This window comes from Hakea prostrata, chromosome 2 (assembly GCF_041222555.1).
Source record: "Hakea prostrata isolate BN-2017 chromosome 2, UWA_Hpros_2, whole genome shotgun sequence".
NCBI lineage: Eukaryota > Viridiplantae > Streptophyta > Magnoliopsida > Proteales > Proteaceae > Hakea > Hakea prostrata.
In genome coordinates, this window is record NC_142601.1 from 55,924,084 (window position 1) to 55,945,610 (window position 21,527).

General features: G+C 39.1%; 4 protein-coding genes across 5 annotated transcripts; 2 read left to right on the forward strand and 2 right to left on the reverse strand.

Annotated features, from left to right (window-relative positions):
• Positions 1-57: 57 nt before the first annotated feature.
• Positions 58-3,886, reverse strand: LOC149025031 (photosynthetic NDH subunit of subcomplex B 3, chloroplastic-like). Of its 2 annotated transcripts, none has more exons than XM_089145229.1 (7): positions 3,170-3,886; positions 2,832-3,050; positions 2,599-2,712; positions 2,296-2,349; positions 1,638-1,700; positions 1,389-1,451; positions 58-870 (listed from the first exon to the last, which is right to left on the reverse strand). In XM_089145229.1, the coding sequence occupies exons 2-7, from the start codon at positions 3,039-3,041 to the stop codon at positions 835-837; spliced, it is 540 nt and encodes a 179-aa protein (XP_089001355.1). In that variant the 5' UTR covers positions 3,042-3,050; positions 3,170-3,886; the 3' UTR covers positions 58-834. The 2 variants fall into 2 exon arrangements, with proteins under 2 accessions (XP_089001355.1, XP_089001354.1); XM_089145228.1 differs by having other exon boundaries at positions 3,160-3,886.
• A 419-nt stretch (positions 3,887-4,305) lies between these two features.
• LOC149025032 (photosynthetic NDH subunit of subcomplex B 3, chloroplastic-like) lies at positions 4,306-10,111 on the reverse strand. Its single transcript, XM_089145234.1, has 6 exons — positions 9,785-10,111; positions 9,506-9,619; positions 5,253-5,306; positions 5,077-5,139; positions 4,932-4,994; positions 4,306-4,655 (listed from the first exon to the last, which is right to left on the reverse strand). Exons 1-6 carry the CDS (start codon positions 10,025-10,027, stop codon positions 4,620-4,622), a joined length of 573 nt encoding a protein of 190 aa, XP_089001360.1. The 5' UTR covers positions 10,028-10,111; the 3' UTR covers positions 4,306-4,619.
• A 31-nt stretch (positions 10,112-10,142) lies between these two features.
• LOC149025033 (katanin p60 ATPase-containing subunit A1-like) lies at positions 10,143-16,391 on the forward strand. Its single transcript, XM_089145233.1, has 7 exons — positions 10,143-10,658; positions 10,853-11,339; positions 12,889-13,083; positions 13,311-13,555; positions 13,945-14,103; positions 14,293-14,380; positions 15,427-16,391. Exons 1-7 carry the CDS (start codon positions 10,540-10,542, stop codon positions 15,706-15,708), a joined length of 1,575 nt encoding a protein of 524 aa, XP_089001359.1. The 5' UTR covers positions 10,143-10,539; the 3' UTR covers positions 15,709-16,391.
• Positions 16,392-16,544: 153 nt separating this feature from the next.
• Positions 16,545-19,789, forward strand: LOC149025034 (neurogenic locus notch-like protein). The gene is made up of 6 exons (XM_089145235.1): positions 16,545-17,389; positions 17,504-17,650; positions 17,748-17,847; positions 18,059-18,181; positions 18,507-18,602; positions 18,713-19,789. The coding sequence occupies exons 2-6, from the start codon at positions 17,555-17,557 to the stop codon at positions 18,799-18,801; spliced, it is 504 nt and encodes a 167-aa protein (XP_089001361.1). The 5' UTR covers positions 16,545-17,389; positions 17,504-17,554; the 3' UTR covers positions 18,802-19,789.
• Positions 19,790-21,527: the final 1,738 nt, after the last annotated feature.

A 21,527-nucleotide genomic window follows, 5' to 3' on the forward strand; every position in this document is an offset into this window, starting at 1 on the left:
TTATGGTGTCACCGTCCACAATGCAATCTAATGGTGTGTTTACAAATACATGGCGCAGTTTTTACCCCTCACTGTATTTTGTACGCTCCAACTGGCTTGAAACTTGAAGGTTGTCGTCAGAGACTGCAAAAGCCTCTGTAAGATAACCCATTCAAATCTGCCACTGCCTAGTGGCTAGTGCCTACCGAACTGTGGTGAATGTTAAAATCATCCATCAACCACAATCAAAAAACTGAAGGACTAAGGAAATTTTGCATGGAAATTGTTGCTGAATGCCAAACCTTCATATCTCAACCCTCCATGTCAACCCCCAAAGCAAATAAAATCATAAGAAGGGAATGAACCATGGTTTGAGGATTCCAACTTGGATAGTACAATTGGATTCGAATCAGCTGATCCAATTCTGATTCAGGTTGATTCAAATGGGTCAGTTCAAAATGGAGAACCCATGGAAGCTTATTCTGTGGTTGGGTCGCTTGCTTCAACCATAGAATCCCCTTGCAAAAGTAAACTACAGACAAGAATTGCAAGAAGAAAATCTAGAAATTGCCACCATCCAAGTTGCCATTGCATGACGGGAATAAATTTCTACCCTAGACCTGGGGCAGCCCTACCTCTTCATGAATTTGATGCCCAGGCTTAGAATAATAGGCATTGTGAATTTAGATATCAGTAATACATAATATACAGCACAGGCACGTATGTGATAATCTTAATTATGGAGCTACTAAGCTCAAAACTTTAAAAACCAGAAGATGGCCCATCTCTTGGACTCATTTTATGCCCTCATTATTTGTTGTGCAGCTTCATTGATAAACAATCTCTATGTTCTTTTCATTTCTTCCACTGGGGCAACCTCTGGATGACAACCTGCACCCGTTACATATAGACTAGTTAGAACAGTTAAGAAAATAAGAGGTTCCAAAATTTAACTCTTCATAAGTATAAAAAGTAATCAGTTTGTGCTGATAAAGGAGCTTAGCTAGTTTGGTTATATCTTTTTTATTCATTTTTATAAGGCTTTCTGTCCTCTGTTTGTTGGAGAGATTTACTTTGTACAGTTTCAACTCTAGAGTGTCTCTTCTGACTGCCTTTCCACAGTCCTGAAAATTGGTTTACCTTTCTGGATTGGTGTGTCGTTTATGTAGTAACACTTCCACCCAAAACAAGAGTTGAGGATGGTAAGCATGTGGATCCAAATTATTCAACTCATAAGAAAGGTCTTTTGGAGGTCAAAAGAACAAGAAAAGACTACAGTAGGCTAACTGTAAAGAAGGAATTGACCAGAAACTTCTATAAGCATGAATGGTGCAACACTGCATCTAAGGTGAGATAAAGAAAAATTGTTAGGGCACTACCAAAAGAGTAAAGAAAATATTATAGCACACCTTTCCTGAGTTCTCTTTGTTCCCAACAATAGTTTGACAAGCAAGCCTCCAAGATTCGGGTTTCTGTAGATTCAATAACAAAATCCAAATAAACTAAAATTAGATACAAGGAAATAAAGATATGACAATAAGTATTGATTGTTGATGAGATCCAGATATTCCAGTGTGTAGAGGATCTGTTATAGTGAGAGTGTAAGAATGTAGAACTACTCTGCACTTCTGTTGTGCAGTTAAGGTAAGGAAATGTGCCTTCTTTAAGTAACGGAGTTCAGTGTTTGTCCTTTCATTCAACAGATCCTTGCCATCAATAACCTGCACAAGGAAAATTAGAATGTGAAAGGCCCTTTGAAGTTCTGGGAAAATACATTAAAACAGAATGCTCCAGGGTTTGAAAGTGTGGTTAGCCCTGTTTATCTTTTGAAGGGGGAACTCATAGAACATAATTCAGAAACCAAATAGGCATGGTCAGACTAAGGTTGATAAATTATTGATCAAGGGCTAGTTCTATTTTGTTCCAGAGAACTAGGTTGAGCTATTTCTACCCAAAAGAGAAAGAATTTTTTTGAGCAATTAAGTTAAATAAATTAAACAATGCATGGCTTTCACCAGACAACTTTCATTTTCCATTTAGTTAATGGAGAACCTACTTAGTTTCCTCCATCAAGAAGATTTAAGTCTGGCCTTTTTTGTATTACACCCACTTGGCTACAAGTGGCTGTTATCTGTGTTACAGGATAGATATCTTAAGTGGTATAAATTGAGTTGACTCTTAGCCTTTCTGGAATCAAATACCAAAAAAGCTCCCTATTTTCTGAAGATTGAACAATTTCTCACATGGTTGACATTAAGAAAGAACTCAACTAATTTCAAGCAATAAGTAAATGAAAAGTAACATTTAAAATCAGACCTCCACAATGCATGTTCCGCAGCTTCCACCACCTCCACAGTTCATCACTTTTCCCTGTTAATGTTTGGAAAACATTTTAGAACATTGAAAATGCAGTCTATAGGGTGACTAGTTTCATAAAATTAAACCTATTTTCCTAAAACAGAGGATTTTTCTTCCTTTGTATGAACGTTCAACGTGATAGCAGTCATCAATGAAGAAATAAGCAAATTCAAACAACCCATTCTTAGTTAGAGAGGTGTTCTTACTTCTTAGTCACTATTGTCAAAACTCAAACGGGTATATGTGCTTCATTTTACTTACGTAAGTAGCGTAGAGCTCCATCTTGTTATCCAGCATAATGTTCCTCAGCAACTTCTCTCCGCTGATCGCCGAAGCTCTCTCAACTGAATAAGACCCATCAGGCTCCGGTTTTGGCTACCCAAATTTAAACAAAAGAAGAGAGACAGAAAATTAATGGAAGATTTTTTTCTTCTGAAGCTTCAGGAACTAGAAAGCAACGACTGAGAGTATTGGTATCAGCAGTGCAATCTTACTCCTATGAATTCAAGCTCGATTTCGGGCTTTTCAGGCAAGGACGTCGAAGGTGCCGATTCCGACGGATTTGTGGCTCGAGAAAGTGAGATTGATTTCTTCAAGGAGGGAAACGAAATGGGTTTTGGATAATTCGGTTGTTGAGCTGCAGAGGTTTCACGGTGTTTGAAGGATAATGAGGCGAAATGCGCTTGTAAGGCTGGGGCAGCCATTTTCTTTCTCTGTAACAGCTGGGTATTAGTTAGAAGCTTAGAGAAGACTAATGTTGTTTCTAGAGAGGGTTATTTCGTTCTTTACATATAAAATGTGTGTGCTCGGCAGAAGAAGTACCTGGATTTACCTGGATTTGCTATCCTTCCATGCTTGTTGGGTTGTTTGTGGATAAGGTAAGTAATTTGTGGAAGCGTGGAACCAATGGGAGCGTGCATAATAGCATATACAACAGAGAAGCAATCATTAAGTGGAAGTATGGAACACAGTTTTGTAAGAGCTGAGTTTCACTAGAAACCCTAGTTTTTCTACAATGTCTAAGTACTCTTGCAGGCTTACAAGAGCATGTTCTTCGATGGTGCCAGTGTTCAGATCCTAGTTTCTTATGGAAATTGCTCATGAATTTGTGTTCCTTTCACAAAAAGATTTAAAAGTTTGTATTTTCCTAATTTGTGCGTGCAAAGATTCTTCTTCCCCAAGAAATGAATCCCATGCTAAGAGTATCTTTCAGTTCAGAAGAGTTTATCCTGTTTCAGTTGACAAATAACAGATTTTCTTTAGCTTCTTCTTATTATGATATATATGGAGACCTAGAAACGATTTCATTTTGAAATAGTGAACTTTGACTCGGATCATGTGATTAGATAATCGTTAAAAGCATTTGAAAAATTTTCTGCATATCTTTCTCGACAAGGAAGAGTTCATATTCCTTTAATTAGTCTATTTTTAATGCCTTGTTTTGTGAACAATCTTAGACTCCTTCGCATAAGGGCTTTCATAAATTGGATTGAGGTGTTGGCTCTATTATTCATGATGAAGCTAGTAGATTGATCTTGGCCTTTTTTTGTGAAAATCTATGTGATGCAAGTTTGGGTTGCTGAAAAAAAAAAAAAAAACTAGAGCCGTTAGATCTAGTTTGATTCAAGCTTGCAAGGTTGGTATTCTCTTAATTATTATAAATACGAAGTCTAATCCTCCTATTGAACTCATTCCCATCTGTCAAGATGTTTTAAATTTGAAACAATTTTTTGATTTTTGTCGATTCTGTTTTGTTCCAAGGTCTACAAATTGTGTAATAGATTCCTTGTCCAAGAAGTCTATCCTCCTATTGAACTCATTCCCATCTGTCAAGATTTTTTAAATTTGAAACAATTTTTTTATTTTTTTCAATTTTGTTTTGTTCCAAGATCTGCAAATTGTGTAGCAGATTCCTTATCCAAGTTAGTCTTATCCAAGTTAGTCTTGTTAGTTGAGTTCTTGACTGGCTTTTGTTGAATTCTTTACTTCTGCAATTATATAAAAGACAAATACCACCTCTTGTATGAGCTCATGTTCTCAATGATCTTTATTTTTTACACAAAAAAAAAAAAAGAGAGAGAAAACCAACCAAGAACTTATAGCTATTATGAAGTTTCTCAGGTTCTTCTATCTATACAGGCATTTGAGTACACTTTTTCTGGAGCTAAGCTTACTAAGCTTTTGGAACCCAGTAGGAGGCTTATCTCTAGGAATCATCTTATGCTATTATTATTTGTTGTTGTGGATCTTCTCTGAGTCATGACAAAGCTCCTTCTTCACTATCATTGCTTCAACTGGGGACACCTCTGGATGACTACCTGCACCAGTTACAAATAGACTTGAGCTTGCATCTCATTTCATTCTTGACATATCTTAACCACAGAGTAATAACATTAGGAGGAATCAACTGTTTCAATTTGGAATCAACCACCATCAAGTCCAGTTACACCCCATTATCAAATTGGTAAATGGAATCCCTAAAGATATAGTAGAGAATATTCTTGACGAAATTCTAAAGAAGAAACTGGCCAGAGAGAGACTTTTAAGATGAAGAACAGCACTACCAGAAGAGTAAAGAAAATACTATGGCATACCTTCCCAGAATTTTCTTTGTTCCCAACAATAGTTTGGCAAGCAAGCCTCCAAGATTCGGGTTTCTGTAGATTCAGAGCAAAGTCCAAGTGAATAAAATTAGATTTCAGTATTACCAATAAGGAGGATATAAGGAAATATATATGCCTTCTTTAGGTGACGGAGTTCAGGGTTTGTTCTTTCGTTCAATAGATCCTTGCCATCAATAATCTGCACAAACAAATCTAACTCATCAGAAAAAGGAAAAATATAGATCAAGGAATAACGGAAGAATTAAACTAAATCAAGCAAATACTAGGGAAATAACACATTTAAAAGCAGACCTCCACAGTGCATGTTCCACATAGTCCACGACCTCCACAGTTAAATACTTTTCTCTGTTGATGATTGGAAAACTAGTTTTTAGCACATTGAAGATGCAGTGAATAGCGATTAGTCTTATCCAACTAATCATTGTATCCTACAACAGAGGATTCTGGCGGGTTATGAAGAACCCACCGAATAGAACAATCAGCAAATAAGAGAAAAGAAGAACACAATAATAACAACTAAGAGAAAAGAAAGATACAAATAATATATGGGCAAGAGAGAAAACTCCACTATAAATAAAGAAATATCCAAGAGAGAAGATATTTGGGATAATTAAAGAAGAAGGAAGAGGCATTCTTTTATAGCCTCTTCCTCTCCACATATTCCCACATCAGTTGATGTGGGACTAATATTACAACAATCTCCCACTTGGAGATTAGATTGAGAACCAATCAATCTCCACACCAGTCTCTATCTTGCCACCACCATGCTGTCTATGTCTCTATCAAGCCATACAAGGATCGCACCAAATGAACTTGCGATTGATTGCTTTTGTCAATGCATCGCTAGGTTCTCTTTCGTGTGGATTTTCTGCATATCCACCCTTCCGCTTCCACCACTTCACGAACAAAATGATATTGTACTTCTATGTGTTTTGTCCGGAATGAAAAGTGGATTCCTTGCAATGTGCAAGGCACTCGCACAATACAGAGAATCTTCTTGTGTTTGTGCCCAAGTTCTTCCATGAATCTTCTTATCCGGATTGCTTCTTTACAAGCTTGTGTAGCCGCCATATACACGTGTGACGGTGCTACAACGCCGTAGTTTAGATACCGACCACGGCTCCTCGCAATTGCAAACACATAGCCGTAGTGGATTTCCTTTTATCAAGATCCCCGCAAAATCGGAATCAACATATCATCGACGAAAATTCAAATCCTCCATAACATAGAGCAGCATCCAAGGTTCCTTTAATGTATCTTAGGATCCTCTTCACTATAATCCAATGCTCTTGTCCTGGATTCGCCATATGCCGACTAATCACTCCCCACCGCATGTGCAATGTCCGGTCTTGTACATATCATAGCGAACACGCCTTCCGATGCATACGGACTCGAGACATCTCCATCCTCTCGCTTCATTGCTAGGACACATACTTGAGGATAACTTGAAATTAACGAAGAGGAGTAGAAATTGGCTTACGGCCTTGCATATTGAAGCGGCGCAAGACTTTCCTTAAGTAACTCTTCCGAGATAGCCAAATCTTCCCGTTATTTCCGTCTCGGTGAATTTGCATCCCTAGAATCTTGTTTGCGGGTCCTAGATCCTTCATTTCAAATTCCCAACCGAGCCTTTAATTCTACGATCCGATCTTTGTTGGGGCCCGACACCAACATATCATCGACATACAAAGTAAAATGATGAAATCATCATTACCAAACCTCTTGTAATACGCACAAGGGTCCGAAGCAAGTCCGTTGTATCCAAGGCTCAATATGAAGGAATCAAATCTCTTATACCAACATCTTGGCCTGTTTTAAGCCGTATAGAGATTTGTTCAACCGCAAACCAAGTTCCTCTTTTCGGTTCTTCAAAACCTTCGGTTGGAGCATATAGATTTCTTCTTCAAGATCTCCATGAAGAAATGCAGTTTTACATCTAACCCGCTCAAGATGTAGATCAAACGTAGCACAAAGTGCCGAACTATCCGGACAAGTAGTAAGTCGAACCACCGGAGAAAAGATTTCGTGAAATCGACACCTTCTTTCTCGAGCATATCCTTTGATCACCATTCTTGCACGATACCGCTCTACTTGATCATCACTGCTTCGTTTGATCTTGTAAACCCATTTGTTACCAATGGGCTTCCTTCCGTGCGGTAAAGGTACAAGCTCCCACGCTTATTCTTATGAAGAGCTTCTAGTTCTTCCCGCATAGCCGCCATCCAAAATGATGCTTCGAGCTATCAATCGCTTCTCTCGAATGTTGATGGCTCACCATCTTCTCGTTAGAAGACAAGATGCAATGTTGCTCTCCATAATATAATCGATCCAGGTTGGTGTATGTCTTTCACGAGGTGACCGTCGAACTTCTACGTTGTAGACTCAACGGTACTTGTTCCTCATTTTCGATTCCGCTCGGAAGAATTTTCGGATTGGACTTCTCTTCCTCCCGACGTTGTACTCTCCGGAATTTCTATTGAAATGCTACTCACATCTTCCATTTGCAGCTTATCTTCTGCAAAAATGACATCTCTGCCGATGACGACCTTGTGGGCGGGGGGGATCCCCCGATACCCCTTGACTCCATCAGCATTTCCCAAGAATCGCATTTTCCGGATTTTGGATCCAACTTTGAAATTTCTTGGGGATGATACATCACGCACAGGACTCCCAAATGTGTGCGGGCGTGAATAATCAACCGGCTTGCCACCACATCTCCATCGGTGTCTTCAAATCAATCGATCTTGTTGGTGATCGATTAATCACATAGCAGTATTTACGGCACGCCCAAAGGACTTAGCCATACTTGCGGCTCTCAACATGGCTCTCGTTCTTTCGAGTAGAGTTCTATTCAACCGCCTCGCTACTCCATTCGTTGAGGAGTGTAAGCCACCGTGAGTTGTCTCTTGATGCCTTCTTGATTACAAAACTCAAAGAAGTCATCCCCGTATATTCACCGCCATTGTCCGTCCCGAGGCACTTGATTCTCCGCCGTCAACTTGCGCTTGAATGTTGAAAACGAAAACACATCGACCTCTTGATAGGAAACACCCAACATCTTCTAAAATAATCATCAATGAAAGATACATAGACCGCCCTCCGGAGATGTAACGGGCTGCCATACATCGAGTGAACTAATCAACACTACTCCGGAATCGGATGCATTGAACTCAATCATCGCGCAACACAGGCCACAAAAGGGTAATGAAACCTGTGAGACCGGAGAACGAGAGAACCTAACCCGCCGACAGGGGCCAAGATGCACACGACTCTCGCAGACGTGATGCAAGATGCCTCGACATGTCCAACGAAAAGAGCCCCTGACATACAACTAGCGTCCTGACGATCCTCATCATCCAGGATGCGTGACCCAATCATCTAATTGCCCCAAAGACAAAGAAAGCCTCACATGCGAATTTGAATAGTCGACAACCATCGACATCCAACGATGGTGCCAACTCCAACAATCCAAGGCAGATCATCCATGACAACCGAGAGATAGGTCATAAGTTTGAAACAACCAGAGGTCAGGCCATGGTAATCAAGATCCAAGCACAATGCCAACATCCGCCAGAAGAAAGAACCCAGAAGACCCGAGATGTCTACCATCACAATTTGATGAGGTGAAGTGATGGAAAATTGAGAGGGACAAACTGGTACCCCAAAAAAGAAAGAAGAAACGAAAGACAAAAAGAGGGGAACCGCAAACGAGGCTAGATATCAATAATGCCCATCCAACCAAAGAGAACGAAACGGAGAAGAGCACAGAGGTGGAGAAAACCCAAGCACGGAAAGCAGGTACCACGATATGGTGAACAAAATGCACCAGAAAATCAGGAAAGAGGAGGGACACAAGGGTCCAAAACCAAGACAAAATCAGAAGACAACACCCAAACACCTCAGGAACCCGAAAAGAACCACGAAATCACAAGACAAAATTAGACAACAACACCCAAACACCCAGGAACCGAAAGAACCACGAAAGACAAGACCTCCGAGGATAAAACAATACACTTATTTCGAGGAAGGATCACAAGGGCAATCACGAACATACTATAAAAATACTACACCCTAAACTAAACAAACAAACCCCAAGGAATCCGATGGGAAGCGACAGAACAAGATATAAAAACGATACAGCGGTTATGAAGGAACACGAATAGAAAATGAAATAAGAGAAAGAAGAAACAATAATAACAAAAGAGAAAGAAAGAACAATAATATATGGGCAAGAGAGAAAACTCCACTATAAATAAAGAAATATCCAAGAGAGAAGATATTTGGGATAATTAAAGAAGAAGGAAGAGGCATTCTTTTATAGCCTCTTCCTCTCCACATATTCCCACATCGACTACATCAGTCGATGTGGGACTAATATTACAACAGATTCTTCGATCTTCCTTGTGTAAAATTTAACATAAGGGTAATCATCAATGAAGAAGATACAGTTAAATTCAAACACCTCTCCTCTTTCCAGGGAGTTCTTCCATGGCCACTCTGGTCAAAACTCAAATTAAAGGGTGTATATGCCCCACTATACTTACGTAGAAAGCGTAGACCTCTATCTTGTTGTCCAGCATGATGTTCCTCAGCAACTTCTCTCCACTGATCACCGAAGCTCTGTCTACTGGATACGACTCATCAGGTTCTGGTTGTGGCTGCCAAATTAAACAAAATAAGAGAGGGAGAGAGAGTTAATAGAGGGTTGCTTTGTTCTGATTAACGGGACGAGTTGACCAAAAAATTAACTGGAAGAAGAAGCAGCTTCAAGAGCCAGAAATAAATGAAAGAAAGCATTGGAATCAGCAGCAGCAAGGTCTTACTCCTATGAATTCAAGCTCAATTTCGGGCTTTTCAGATACTAATGTCGAGGCCGGCGATTCTGACGAATTTATGGCGCTAGAAAATGAGATCGAATTCTTGAAGGAGGAGGGAAACGAAGTGGGTTTTGGATAATTCAGCTGAGCTGCAGAGGTTTTGAGAAACCCAGAAGGATTGGTGTCTATTATGGTTTTCAAAGCACCATTATTGACACCACGAAGAATACGCAAAAAGACTGGAATCATCTTTGAAGGATAAGCTCCACCATTAGCTTTAGGATAGAGATAGAGAATACATCGTTACTTATTGCAAAAAATTGTATACCAAACTTGGGTTTTTCAATTATTAAAGTAAAGAACTTCTGGGCACGTCAATGGTATGCAGCACTGAAACCGTGTTCCACCCGTATTTATTCCATTACAGTTTAACATGAAACTGGGGTAGGCATTCTTATTATTTTATAAAAGTTGAACATTCAACTGTGGACCTGTGGTCTGGATTGAATTTTTATCACAAATCGGAGTTTCTGTTCTAGAAACAACAAAACGCTACCTGGTCGTGTGGTGGTCACGCGAGCGTAGAATCAACGGGAGCGTGCATACTATGATTACTAACATATGAGACCCGAAGTCCGAAAGTAATCATCTATGACTATCTGAACCAGGAAAAGAACCAGTGGATGAGTGGAAGTGTGGAACACACAAAAGCTGATTTTTACTGGAATTTGATCTTGCAGCTCTTAACCTAGATTTTGAGGATGGTTGGTACTCTTGCAGGGTTACAAGAGCATGTCAAATTGGCCAAGGAATACGCCCTTGAAGGCCTCTATGATACTGCGATCATATTCTTCGACGGTGCCATTGCTCAGATCAACAAGTATTTTCCGTTTCTCTCTGCTGTTCTAATCCCTAGTTTCTCACTGAAGTTACTTATGAATTTGTGTCTCTTGGGTCAGGAAATTTAAAAATTTTGGATTTTCCTAATTTGTTCACTCAAAGATTCTTCTTTTCCGAGAAATGAAACCCTTGCTAGTAGCATTTTTGAGTTCTCAGCTTCGTCTATCTTTACAGGCACTTAAGCACACTTGATGACCCTTTAATCCGAGCGAAATGGATGAATCTGAAGAAAAATCTATCTGAGGAAATAGATATTGTGAAACAGTTGGATGCAGAGAGAAGGGCTTTCAAGGAGGTTCCGGGAGCCAGACGATCTTCCTCACCTCCTATTAATGTTAAATCTTCGTTTGTTTTCCAACCGCTAGATGAATTCCCTACTTCTTCGGGTGGTCCAGTGGATGATCCTGATATTTGGAGACCTCCAACCCGAGACCCTGCAAGCAGGAGGCCTACCAGAACTGGGCAAGTGGGTATGAGGAAGTCACCACAAGATGCCACTTGGGCTCGTGGTGCTACTACAAAAGCAGGAACAAGTAGTCGTGGAGCAAAGACTGGTTCTTCTGGTAAAACTGGAACTGGAAACAGAGCATCCACTACTTCTGGACCTGGGCGAAAAAGCAATGCTTCTGCGAAATCCAACGCCAGCAAGACAGATTCAGCGGTAAGACTTGGAACCATGGATCTTTGTTCTAACTTAGAGTTAAATTTGATTTGCAAAGACTGTGGTAAGTGTGTTGCTTTCCTCCTCATTCAAGATATCTTGCAGCCTAATGGGGGTGAGTAGGTTATCTACCAAAACATGATCGTTGTGCTATTATTGGGCTTAGAAATCTCTCCATTGGGAAAATTTGAAAGAGTAAATTATTTCTTCATACTAGATGTTTTTGGCTGGCATTTGGTTGATGAGTTTAACTGGATTTTTTTTTGGATGATTAAATAATTCATTACCAAAAGAAGAAAATACAATAGCACAAGCGACAAGCAAGTGAGAGCAAGAATAGAGCCTCAACTAACAAGCAACCTAAGAGGCAATGGGCCAAGCGACTAGCAACAATTAAAGCAAAGAGGCTCAACGCCGTGTTTAACTGGATCTTAATAACGATAATTCTCAACTTTACAGTTTCTCGTGACCTTATGCTCAAATTCCACATCAATGCAGTTACTGGGCTGTTAGCTTCATTGTTTTCAGTCTGAAAGAACGATACTCATAAAGCTGCAAAAAGCCCACCTCTACCCACCCTGTTGTCTTGTCTTGTAAAGCCTCAAATAAGAGTCTACGATCCAAGTTACCTGGAAGTGGTGATGCGTTGGGCAGGTTTAGGAAAATAAACCACATGATCGAATCTTAATGAATCAGAATGAGGAAGTAATTGGACAGTATAGAGGAAGTCATTTACTAGAAAAGCAGCCAGCCAATGTGGCTGAGGAAACTGTTCAAGGTGCAAACGGACCCGAATGTGCAAATATAAAGAGAAACCAGTGATCTGTTTGGGGTCACTGAGAATAAACAGAAAGGGAACTTTGGGAAAAAAAACACAAAGAACAAAACAAGGCACGATACTCAACCCGTTATTAGTTGACTTCTCAACTGAGAACATGACTGATTAAGAACAACCAATGGCTGGATTGCTGGAACCAGCCAACAGGAACAAGGTAGAAACGAAATCAGCTAACGAAGCAGAAACTGAACAAACAGATGAAAGCACGAGAACCAATCGCCAGAGCAACCAAACCACCAGAAAACCCACGAGACAGAAACCAGGAAGCGAAGGAGGAACTAGTAGAAAGGAAGAAGAGAGAATAAACAGACCACACAAGGCTAGGGGGCCCAGCCATCAATCTTTGGTCCCCCAAGGGTGCTCTGTTCACCCCAGGCATTTGGATTCCAGAAAGCTAGTAGGCATCTTCATTGTGACTTCTAAAAGTAAAATCGTTAGTTATCAGGACTAAAGAAACACATCTTTTAGTAGCAACACTACTTTTATTTTGGCATTGATATCCATCACTTGTTTGCTGATGACCTGGCTAAGGTGGTCTAATAGGAAGTTCCATCATCATGAAAGATTATAGTGATTATGTTTTTTGGATACTGCTAGAACTGCATTAATACATCCATTCACTTGTTTGCCTTTAGCTTGCCAATTGTATTAAAGACAACCCTATACAGGACATCTGTTTTCTGGTCACTGATTTGCATGGACAATTATTAGAATGGTGATGCTGAAGATGGAAAAGCAAGAAAGGAATATGAAGGACCTGATCCAGATCTGGCTGCAATGCTTGAAAGGGATGTGTTGGAAACAAGCCCTGGAGTTAGATGGGAGGATGTGGCTGGACTGAATGAAGCCAAAAGACTTCTGGAAGAAGCTGTTGTCCTTCCCTTGTGGATGCCCGAGTATTTCCAGGTATATACATATCCATCAGAACTCAAAAGCCTCTCGAGGTTATTTAACTATAGCAACCAGCATTCATATCTTTTAGGTAGCGCCTGTGACTCGAGGAAACACATGTGCTTGTTTTTGTAAGAATATTCTCAAGGATACAAGGTGGCTCAAACTGGATATATCAATGATAGTTAATAATGACTTATTTATGTAGAGTAGCCAAACTGATGACTACATCTAACTCACAGGGAATTAGGAGGCCTTGGAAAGGTGTGCTTATGTTTGGCCCTCCTGGTACCGGGAAGACTCTTTTGGCCAAGGCAGTTGCTACGGAATGTGGAACAACATTTTTCAATGTTTCTTCTGCTACCTTAGCTTCGAAGTGGCGTGGTGAGAGTGAGCGCATGGTTCGATGTTTGTTTGATCTTGCAAGAGCTTATGCTCCAAGTACAATTTTCATTGATGAGATTGATTCCCTTTGCAATGCTCGGGGGTACGTTATTGTTATTATTTTTTACTCTTATTATATGATGTCATATTGTAAAAAAAGCTTTACTTTTAATCATTTCTGCTGAATTGAAAATGTCTCTGTGGTACTCTCTCTTTTTGAGAGGTTACAGAACTTTGGGTTATTTCTATTGCATTAACCTATAGGTGAAAAATACCTTCTTATTCAGATGTGCAAAAAAAATCTAGACATTTGGACATTGAAGTTAGTTAGTTAACTATTGGTGCTAGTTTTGCTCTTATCGATATAAGCATCTTAATATATGCTTTGTTTTGTTATGAATGTACTCCCATTTCATCTTTGGGTAGTTATGCTTCCAAATTTTGATGTCATAAGTCCATGATAATATTATTATAATGCATTGATTCCTTCAGGGCTTCAGGGGAACATGAATCATCCAGAAGGGTGAAGTCAGAACTTCTAGTACAAGTAGATGGTGTTAGTAACAGCTCTGTTGGTGAAGATGGTAACCGCAAAATAGTGATGGTCTTGGCAGCTACCAACTTTCCGTGGGATATTGATGAGGCTCTTAGGTTGGGAATAATTCAACCTCCTCTTTAAGGTTTAAGTTTTGAGTTAGGATTCAGTTCTAAATCTAATTTCTATTACTTCTAATAAAAGCAGCACAATGCCAATAGCTTATTGTCTTGAGTCAATTTTTTTTTTCCTTGGGTATATGTCTAGTGTTTCTGAAAATTTCCATTTTACATGATGTAATGTAGGAGGAGGCTGGAAAAGCGAATATATATTCCTCTTCCAAATTTTGAGAGTCGGAAGGAGCTTATAAAGATTAACCTTAAAACTGTTGAGGTAAAAGATACTTCTTCTATGTCTCTCTTATGTCTTGAAATTTTATGTAATTGTATGCTTCCAAACCATTCCTGGCTTCACTCCCATCCCGAAAAGACAAGTGCACAAATTCGTCATTGGACTCCAAAACCAAGTTGTTGAACTATGCTCAGACCCCAGTGGCTGTAGCTTTGTGCACTGAGTATGCCTATTTATGTTGCTTGATAAAAATGTGAAATCAAAAGTTCTCCAATACATGGCGGAATGACGTGCCACAAGTTAGACAGCTTGACAATAACATCACAACTTCACCCTCAATAAAGAAATGACCATATTTCTTTAGTCCATACTCATCCTTCAAAATGATAAAGCCTAAACACTTTGTGAAGTCATGGAGCAAGATTCTCAGGCTGCAACTATTGAGCTAAAAGGACTGCTTTGTTTGCTTTGCCATGGCAACCTGTACCCTAAAGTGCACATCTGCATAGGAAGCAGCTTATGTTTCATAGAAGTGGCATGCACCTTAATAGCACTGTATTACTTTGAACAGAGCTATGTATTTGGCTGTACTTTCTTTTTTTTTTTGGTTGCCAACCCCGGTTTCCAAGGCTTTGCCCTGACTAATCCGGTGTTTGACCCGGGTTGCACACCTGGTTGTGGTGGGTGAGTCTTCCAACAGAGATTTTTTGCATCCACAAGATTTCGATACCGGAACCTTGCTTAAGCAGACCAAGCTGCTTACCACTTGGACCAACCCTCGTTGGTTTGGCTTTACTTTCTATCAGGGTCTTCACAAGCTTTACTGAATCATAAGCCACCATGTGGCGAAAGACTCGTATTTTTGTTATCTGCTCACTCTTTTAAGTGTCCAGAGAGCCATTAAGAGAATAGGCAATGTCTCCAGTTTTAAGTCCGAAACACAATTCAACTACTGGGTGCATAATACTACAAAACGTTTGCTCCTGCTGTTGCTAACTTTTTTTTTACTGTTGTACCACTGTTTCCATTAAAAAAAAAAAGACTGTTGGTTGTCCTATGTTCTTATAGAATTACTCCTGTCCTACCAGGTGGCTCCTGATGTTAACATCGAGGATGTGGCCCGTCGAACAGACGGATACAGCGGGGATGATCTCACAAATGTTTGCCGCGATGCTTCTTTGAATGGCATGAGGCGTAAAATAGCAGGTAAGACTCGTGATGAAATCAAGAACATGGCGAAGGATGATATCTCGAAGGACCCAATTGCTATGTGTGACTTTGAAGAAGCTTTAACCAAGGTCCAAAGAAGTGTTTCTGCTTCTGATATTGAACGTCATGAGAAGTGGTTTGCAGAGTTTGGGTCAGCATAGAGTTCCAGAAATGATCACTTGGTCATTCTAGTCTTTTAGTCTTTTCTGACATCATTTTGCAGGAATTCGAAGGTTGATCAATTTTTAGACGCATCAGATAGAAAACTCTATACTTGAAACCAATCTTAACGCCCCCAACAACTCCCCAACAACTCTTAACAATTTAGGGTCTGTAACCTTTCATTTTGAAGATGAATTGAAGTCCAGATATTGATGTTTGCTTATTTCTGTATAATCTGAACTATCTGGTTTGACAAAATTAGTCATTACCAACGACACAAAATGTTTAGGGAGATCAAATAGTTATTTTAGGTAAATAGCAGGGTTGAACAGGTCAGGTTGGGCCAGGTTTTTGAAACCTTGAGCACCCTATTTTCGTCTTGATCCTATATAATCGGGCTAGGTTAAGTCATGTCAAATATTTAAATTTGATCCTAATCACAAGATAATAGCCTTTTAGTTACAAAAGTTCACATTTTTGACCCAGCTTCAGGACGAAATTTTGAACCCCCATTCTTATTTAAACTTAAAATAGACTAAACTGAAAAAATTTCGATTAATTTTTTTTCCAACTTAAACTGTAAGAACCAAACTTAGACCTTTGGTTGAGAACTTTTAAACTCAACCAAACACTTCCACCAATAATTAAAAAAATGACCACTGTGCAACGATTATGGCCCTGAGTTGAGACATACGAGACATGCTTCTGAATTGAATAAATTTGAAAATTTTTTTTCAGTCAATTCTCAGAACAAGACGTGTGTGTTCAAAGAAGCCGTGTTGATTTGTCTTAAATTCTCATTACAGTACCTAATGGATTGATTGAATCTAGAAAGAATATGTATTTTGTGTCACACAATATATTGACTTTCATCTTGGCCTTTAAATTATGTTTTGTTCCTTTGGGTTCATGTGCCACATGGAATCTAACAACGACAACCAACCGGCCACCACATGAAAAGATCTTTGGCCATTGGCCAGTTCAGATGGTTTTGGAACCAGAAAAAATCTTGAAGTCACAAGCACACGCAGGTAGTTAGGTAGGTTGGAGATGGTCAATGGCTGAAACAGTAACTGCGAGTTTGGGACTAAAACGGTGCCTATATCCATTCCCCATTTTCCACCCTTTCATTTTCAGTTTTTTTTTGTTTCTCTTTCTCTGGAGGACTGACTAGTGACTGGTGCGGATTCCCGGCGCAAAACCCTTTTGCTGTAAGAAATAAAAACCCTTGAAAACCCTTTTCCTTGTTCGAATTTTCCACACTCGTTGTTGTTCTCCATAAAAAGGGTTCTACAAATCTGGAATTGAAAAGACACTCTTGATGAGTCCATAACCCATTTACAGTTTACTTCCCAGAGTCAATACCTGATAAGCCACCGCCTTACCAGTTTACGCTCTATCAGTTATTATCCACCCAATTTGAATTACTCCTCCATTAATGCTCTCACTATCTCCATGGTTCCACCTGTCCCCTCCACTCCCTGTTAGGCTATTATTTCTCCAACACCCAACTACTTCTTTTACTTCTGTAGATTCATCTTAACTGTGGCTCTTTGCTGAGCAATTACACAGGCCCCATGGCTAAACTTTGTCTTCGTAACTTTACTTTCCCTTTACTTGTTCTTGTGCTTTCTTTATTCTTTGGATGTATCCGGGCAGACTTCACCAACCCTTTCAAGGGTAAGTTTTCTTCACTCCTCTTGAATTCATTTCCTCATCAAACCCCATTTATGGGTTGTGTTTTGAGAGTTGATATGCTTGCTGATCATTGGATGGATTCTGGGTTTTGAATAGATATTGGATGCAATTTGATCAGTTGTGGGGAAGGAGCTTGCGTGTCTTCTAATGACTCCTTTCTGGGCTTCGGGTGTGAGTGCAAACCTGGGTGGAAGAAGATTCAGATTGGTTCTTTGTCTTTCCCATCCTGTGTTGTTCCCAATTGTGAGTGTTCCTTTATCTTTGATAGGTTTTCTTTATTGTATATTTACTTTTTAATTTGCAATCTTATAGCCTGATTTTGATTTTGATGTATTTGCAGGCTCAGTTGACTTTCGCCTGTGGCAGCAATACTTCTAGTCCTCCTCCTCCTGCGCCTCCTCCTCCAGCTTCTCTTTTGCCACCGTTAAATTTTTCAGACCGTAAGCCCTATTAACTCATAAGCACATTTCACTGATTGCTTTTAGTTTTACTTTTTATTTATTTATTTCTGATTCATTGACAATAATCAAGAATCAAGAAAAGATCATACGATACAAGGGAAAAGACTTGGGATGTGTACACTAATTGTGGGCATTTGAGATATCTTCTTTTTCTTGCGTTACTTAAAGACAAATATGTTCTGTTATGTAGCTTGTACAATGACCTGGTGTGGCAATGGAACCTGCACAGCAAACGGAACTGGGCACATCTGCAGTTGCCATGAAGGATATTCTAATTTGCTGAATAGAACAAACTTAGCTTGTTTCAAACAATGTAAGTTTCTCTTTCAATTTCATATCTGAGACTACACTTGAAGGCCTACTTCTCAATGCACAACGGAAAACAGGGAAGGAGATTTAAGGGTTCTGATCATCTATTTTGTGGTATCTTTGCTTGTCATGAAATGAACCTACTTTTATTGCCTTCTCCTTCCTTTCACAGTAGACTGCTGGCTACCCATTGAATAACTTGATTAAAAGAAATATATAGGAGTTCCACCTACACTTGCAATGCTCAACGATCTAAATTCCAGTATCAGATGAACTTGTGCTACTGTTATTCCTTATGAAGACCATACTGCTTCTTTCTTTTGTTTTAGGTTCTTTGGGGGCAGAGTGTGCCAACCTTGGATTTGATTTTGGATCTCCAACTCCTAGTTCCCGTTCACCTGCCATTTCTGAATCGACAGGGAATGGTATGCTAACATATTGAGCAAATGAATGAATTACTTTGTTTGAGCTTTGGCTGCTACTCAATGATTTTGCGGATTAAACCAATTCCTTCTTTGTTTTTGAAAATGAACAGGAGCAAATGGAAAACTCATTTTATGGAGGACTCAACTTGCATTTTTGACCCTGCCACTGATCACAGCTATATTTATCTACTCAGTGTAAGGCAGCCAGTGTTGTTTTGACAAATAGAATTTCTCAGTTTTGGGTAGGAGAGGAGAGAAGAGCATAGAACAATGTTGATCCATTAATGGCTGCAGTCAGCATAGAACTTGTTATTTTGTTAACATCATTTCCACTGCCTATGGTGATGTAGATGCAGAATTATCTCACTGTGATAGGAAAGAATGATAGTTTAAGAATTACATCATATTATGGTTTCTACAATTCTGTGTATGGAAGAATAATATCAATGAAGAGAGACGATCTGTTAAAAGTTTAACATTCAAATCTTAGTCCTGGTGCTCAGATTTTATCAGAAAAATGCAGTTTCAGTTCATTGGAAGAAGAAACAATTGGGTATCATACCTTCTTGGTTCGTGCAAGCGCTAAGCCTCAATCAATCATTCTTGTTGCTGAAAAATGGAATGCCAAAGCTAAAGAAAATTAATTTTGTTCTTGGGGTGGGGGGTTGTTTGGTGGTGGTAGTTGTCTTCTCTACTGACCTGTATTTATACTTTTCTGGAACCTAATGGCCATTAGCTGGCAAGATACGTATGTTTTCTATGCATCAGAGTCTAAAAAACATGGGCAAGCTGTAATGCAGAGTCCCACACTACCTCCCCAAGACAAAACACAACAGAAGAAGGGTGCTGTCAAGAGCAAAAATCAAAGATTAAACAGAACAATTACTTCATTGCTTATAGACCCATTTAATGGGGACATGTGATTTCAGATAAAAAGCATATAAAAACATTAATTGACAGGTTGGAATTAGAACAGTTGTTATGTTATATCTAAACTCTGTGGTTTATTATTTTGCATAATGCCTCAGCTATGAACCTAGGACTTCTGATAGATACAGTTGTGAGGGTTTTAAAATCATTCAGTGTTGTTAGAAAATGAAATGAAAGTCCCTGCTTTTATTGATGAATGAATGAGGCTTTGGCTTTGCATGTGATCTTTGATTTTTTGTATTCTTGGTCTAGATTCTGAAGCGATCTATGTGATGCTGCTAAGAGGAAATGAGAATCTGAAAAATATGAATAAAAAACTTGGGAGAAATCCATGAATGATCCACTCTCTACCTTTTACAGAACTCTTTTCTTGTGAATAGGGTTAGGCTCCTCAGTGGACCAACCTGTTAATGTTGTCTTCTTAGTTAGGAAAATTTCTACTTTTCTCTGTGACTTTCACAAATTATCATTAAATGGGTAGAAGAATCGGACAAGAAGTACTTTTTGAGGTCAAGTTTTTTATGGCTGGACCACATTGAATTTCACAGCCCCAGAGAGGAAGAGAGAGAGAGAGAGAGAAAAAAAAAAAAAAGAAAGAAAGAAAAGGTACATGGCATTGAATATCGATGGGGCTGGGAGATTTTAATGGTTTCTCCAAGTCATTTATTAAGCCTGTAGGTGGAATACCCACTCTCCAATCTTCAGTCTTCATTGATGGAAAGGAACAGAGGATTTTAAAAGTTTTCAGGTTTGTAGAAAAAATGTCAAACTCAATCATTTTAGGACAATAAAACCTCTCTCTCTTCTGATGAAGTCACGAAGATGAAGTGAAAGTGTGAAACTCATTCAAAATTTGAAGTCCTCAAAAAGTGTGGCTTTGTTATTTCCAGATCCTACTAAATGTGGAAGGTTTGTATATTAAGAAATGTTTTTCTGTGCAATTTGTGAATGCCGGTAATTGATATATTTGATCTTTTTATAAAAAACCAGGATTCTTTCCTTTGAGCCCTTACCTCTTCATCCTTATTATGAAAATTTTATCAAGACTTCTTCAAGAATATAGAAATCTGAATCTTTTCAAAGGTATTAAAATTGCCTCCTTTGCCCCTTAAATATTGCATTTATTTTTTACGGATGACACTTCCTCTTCTTCCGAGTGGAAGTTGAGGGCGTTGTTGCAGTAAAAAGCTGCATTGAAGCTGGAAATTAACTTTCAAAAAAGTGGTGTTTTTTCCAGTTGTAATGTGGATGTGTTAAAAGCCAGATCTTGTATATTTTGAGCATCTCGAAAATGAAACAAAATGCTTTGTATTTGGGCACTAGTCTTTTTTACAACAAAGCTAGAACTAAGAACTTAAATTTTCTCTTGGATAAGATAAGTAAGCCAAAGGTTTTCGCTTGGCAATCCTCTTAAGGTTAAGCACCTTATTCTGATTAATTGGGATAAATGTTGTCAATCCAAATCAACTGGAGGGTTGGGTTTCAAAAGAATAGAAGACGTCATACGGTGTTACTTCTCAAACAAGGGTGACGACTTCTTAATGTGTCCAATAGCCTCTGGGGCTTTCGCTCTTAAGGCTAAATATTTTCCAAAGGCCTATTTGTTCCATCCCAAATACGAAAGAAAAGAGGTTCCTGGCCATGGTCTAATATTTGCAGTATAATCCCTAAATTTGAAGGAATGGATAAAAAATCTATTGGAAATGGAACTAGTTCTTCTTTCTGGTTTGACCCTTGGCTTGATGAGGGCATATCCATTGTAATAAATACAAGAATGTCCCAGTTTAGGCACCGGAAACTACAGTTGCACAAATGATGAGAAACATAAAGTTTAACAGGGAGTATCTCTCAACTTTTAATCTTCCTTCTTCAATCCTTTCTCATTTTTCACTAACTTCTTTGAATGATAGGTGGGTATCAAAAGCCTCTCCCAATGGCAAGTTCTTCACTAAGTTGGTGGGGCAAGCATTGCAGAGACAGAAATACCCAATAGTT

What these genes read in the sequence shown, in the direction of transcription:
- LOC149025032 (XM_089145234.1), bottom strand. Translation starts at nt 10,027, where the DNA reads ATGATTCCAGTCTTTTTGCGTATTCTTCGTGGTGTCAATAATGGTGCT. An exon ending in AACTCCGTCACCTAAAGAAG is followed by an intron (nt 4,995 to 5,076) that starts GCATATATATTT and finishes CTGAATCTACAG; the next exon opens with AAACCCGAATCTTGGAGGCT. An exon ending in ACAAAGAAAATTCTGGGAAG is followed by an intron (nt 4,656 to 4,931) that starts GTATGCCATAGT and finishes TAACTGGTGCAG; the next exon opens with GTAGTCATCCAGAGGTGTCC.
- LOC149025033 (XM_089145233.1), top strand. Translation starts at nt 10,540, where the DNA reads ATGGTTGGTACTCTTGCAGGGTTACAAGAGCATGTCAAATTGGCCAAG. An exon ending in CCAGCAAGACAGATTCAGCG is followed by an intron (nt 11,340 to 12,888) that starts GTAAGACTTGGA and finishes GACAATTATTAG; the next exon opens with AATGGTGATGCTGAAGATGG. An exon ending in GATATTGATGAGGCTCTTAG is followed by an intron (nt 14,104 to 14,292) that starts GTTGGGAATAAT and finishes GATGTAATGTAG; the next exon opens with GAGGAGGCTGGAAAAGCGAA.
- LOC149025034 (XM_089145235.1), top strand. Translation starts at nt 17,555, where the DNA reads ATGACTCCTTTCTGGGCTTCGGGTGTGAGTGCAAACCTGGGTGGAAGA. An exon ending in ATCCTGTGTTGTTCCCAATT is followed by an intron (nt 17,651 to 17,747) that starts GTGAGTGTTCCT and finishes ATGTATTTGCAG; the next exon opens with GCTCAGTTGACTTTCGCCTG. An exon ending in TTCTGAATCGACAGGGAATG is followed by an intron (nt 18,603 to 18,712) that starts GTATGCTAACAT and finishes GAAAATGAACAG; the next exon opens with GAGCAAATGGAAAACTCATT.
- LOC149025031 (XM_089145229.1), bottom strand. Translation starts at nt 3,041, where the DNA reads ATGGCTGCCCCAGCCTTACAAGCGCATTTCGCCTCATTATCCTTCAAA. An exon ending in TGGAGCTCTACGCTACTTAC is followed by an intron (nt 2,350 to 2,598) that starts GTAAGTAAAATG and finishes AAACATTAACAG; the next exon opens with GGAAAAGTGATGAACTGTGG. An exon ending in ACAAAGAGAACTCAGGAAAG is followed by an intron (nt 871 to 1,388) that starts GTGTGCTATAAT and finishes TAACGGGTGCAG; the next exon opens with GTTGTCATCCAGAGGTTGCC.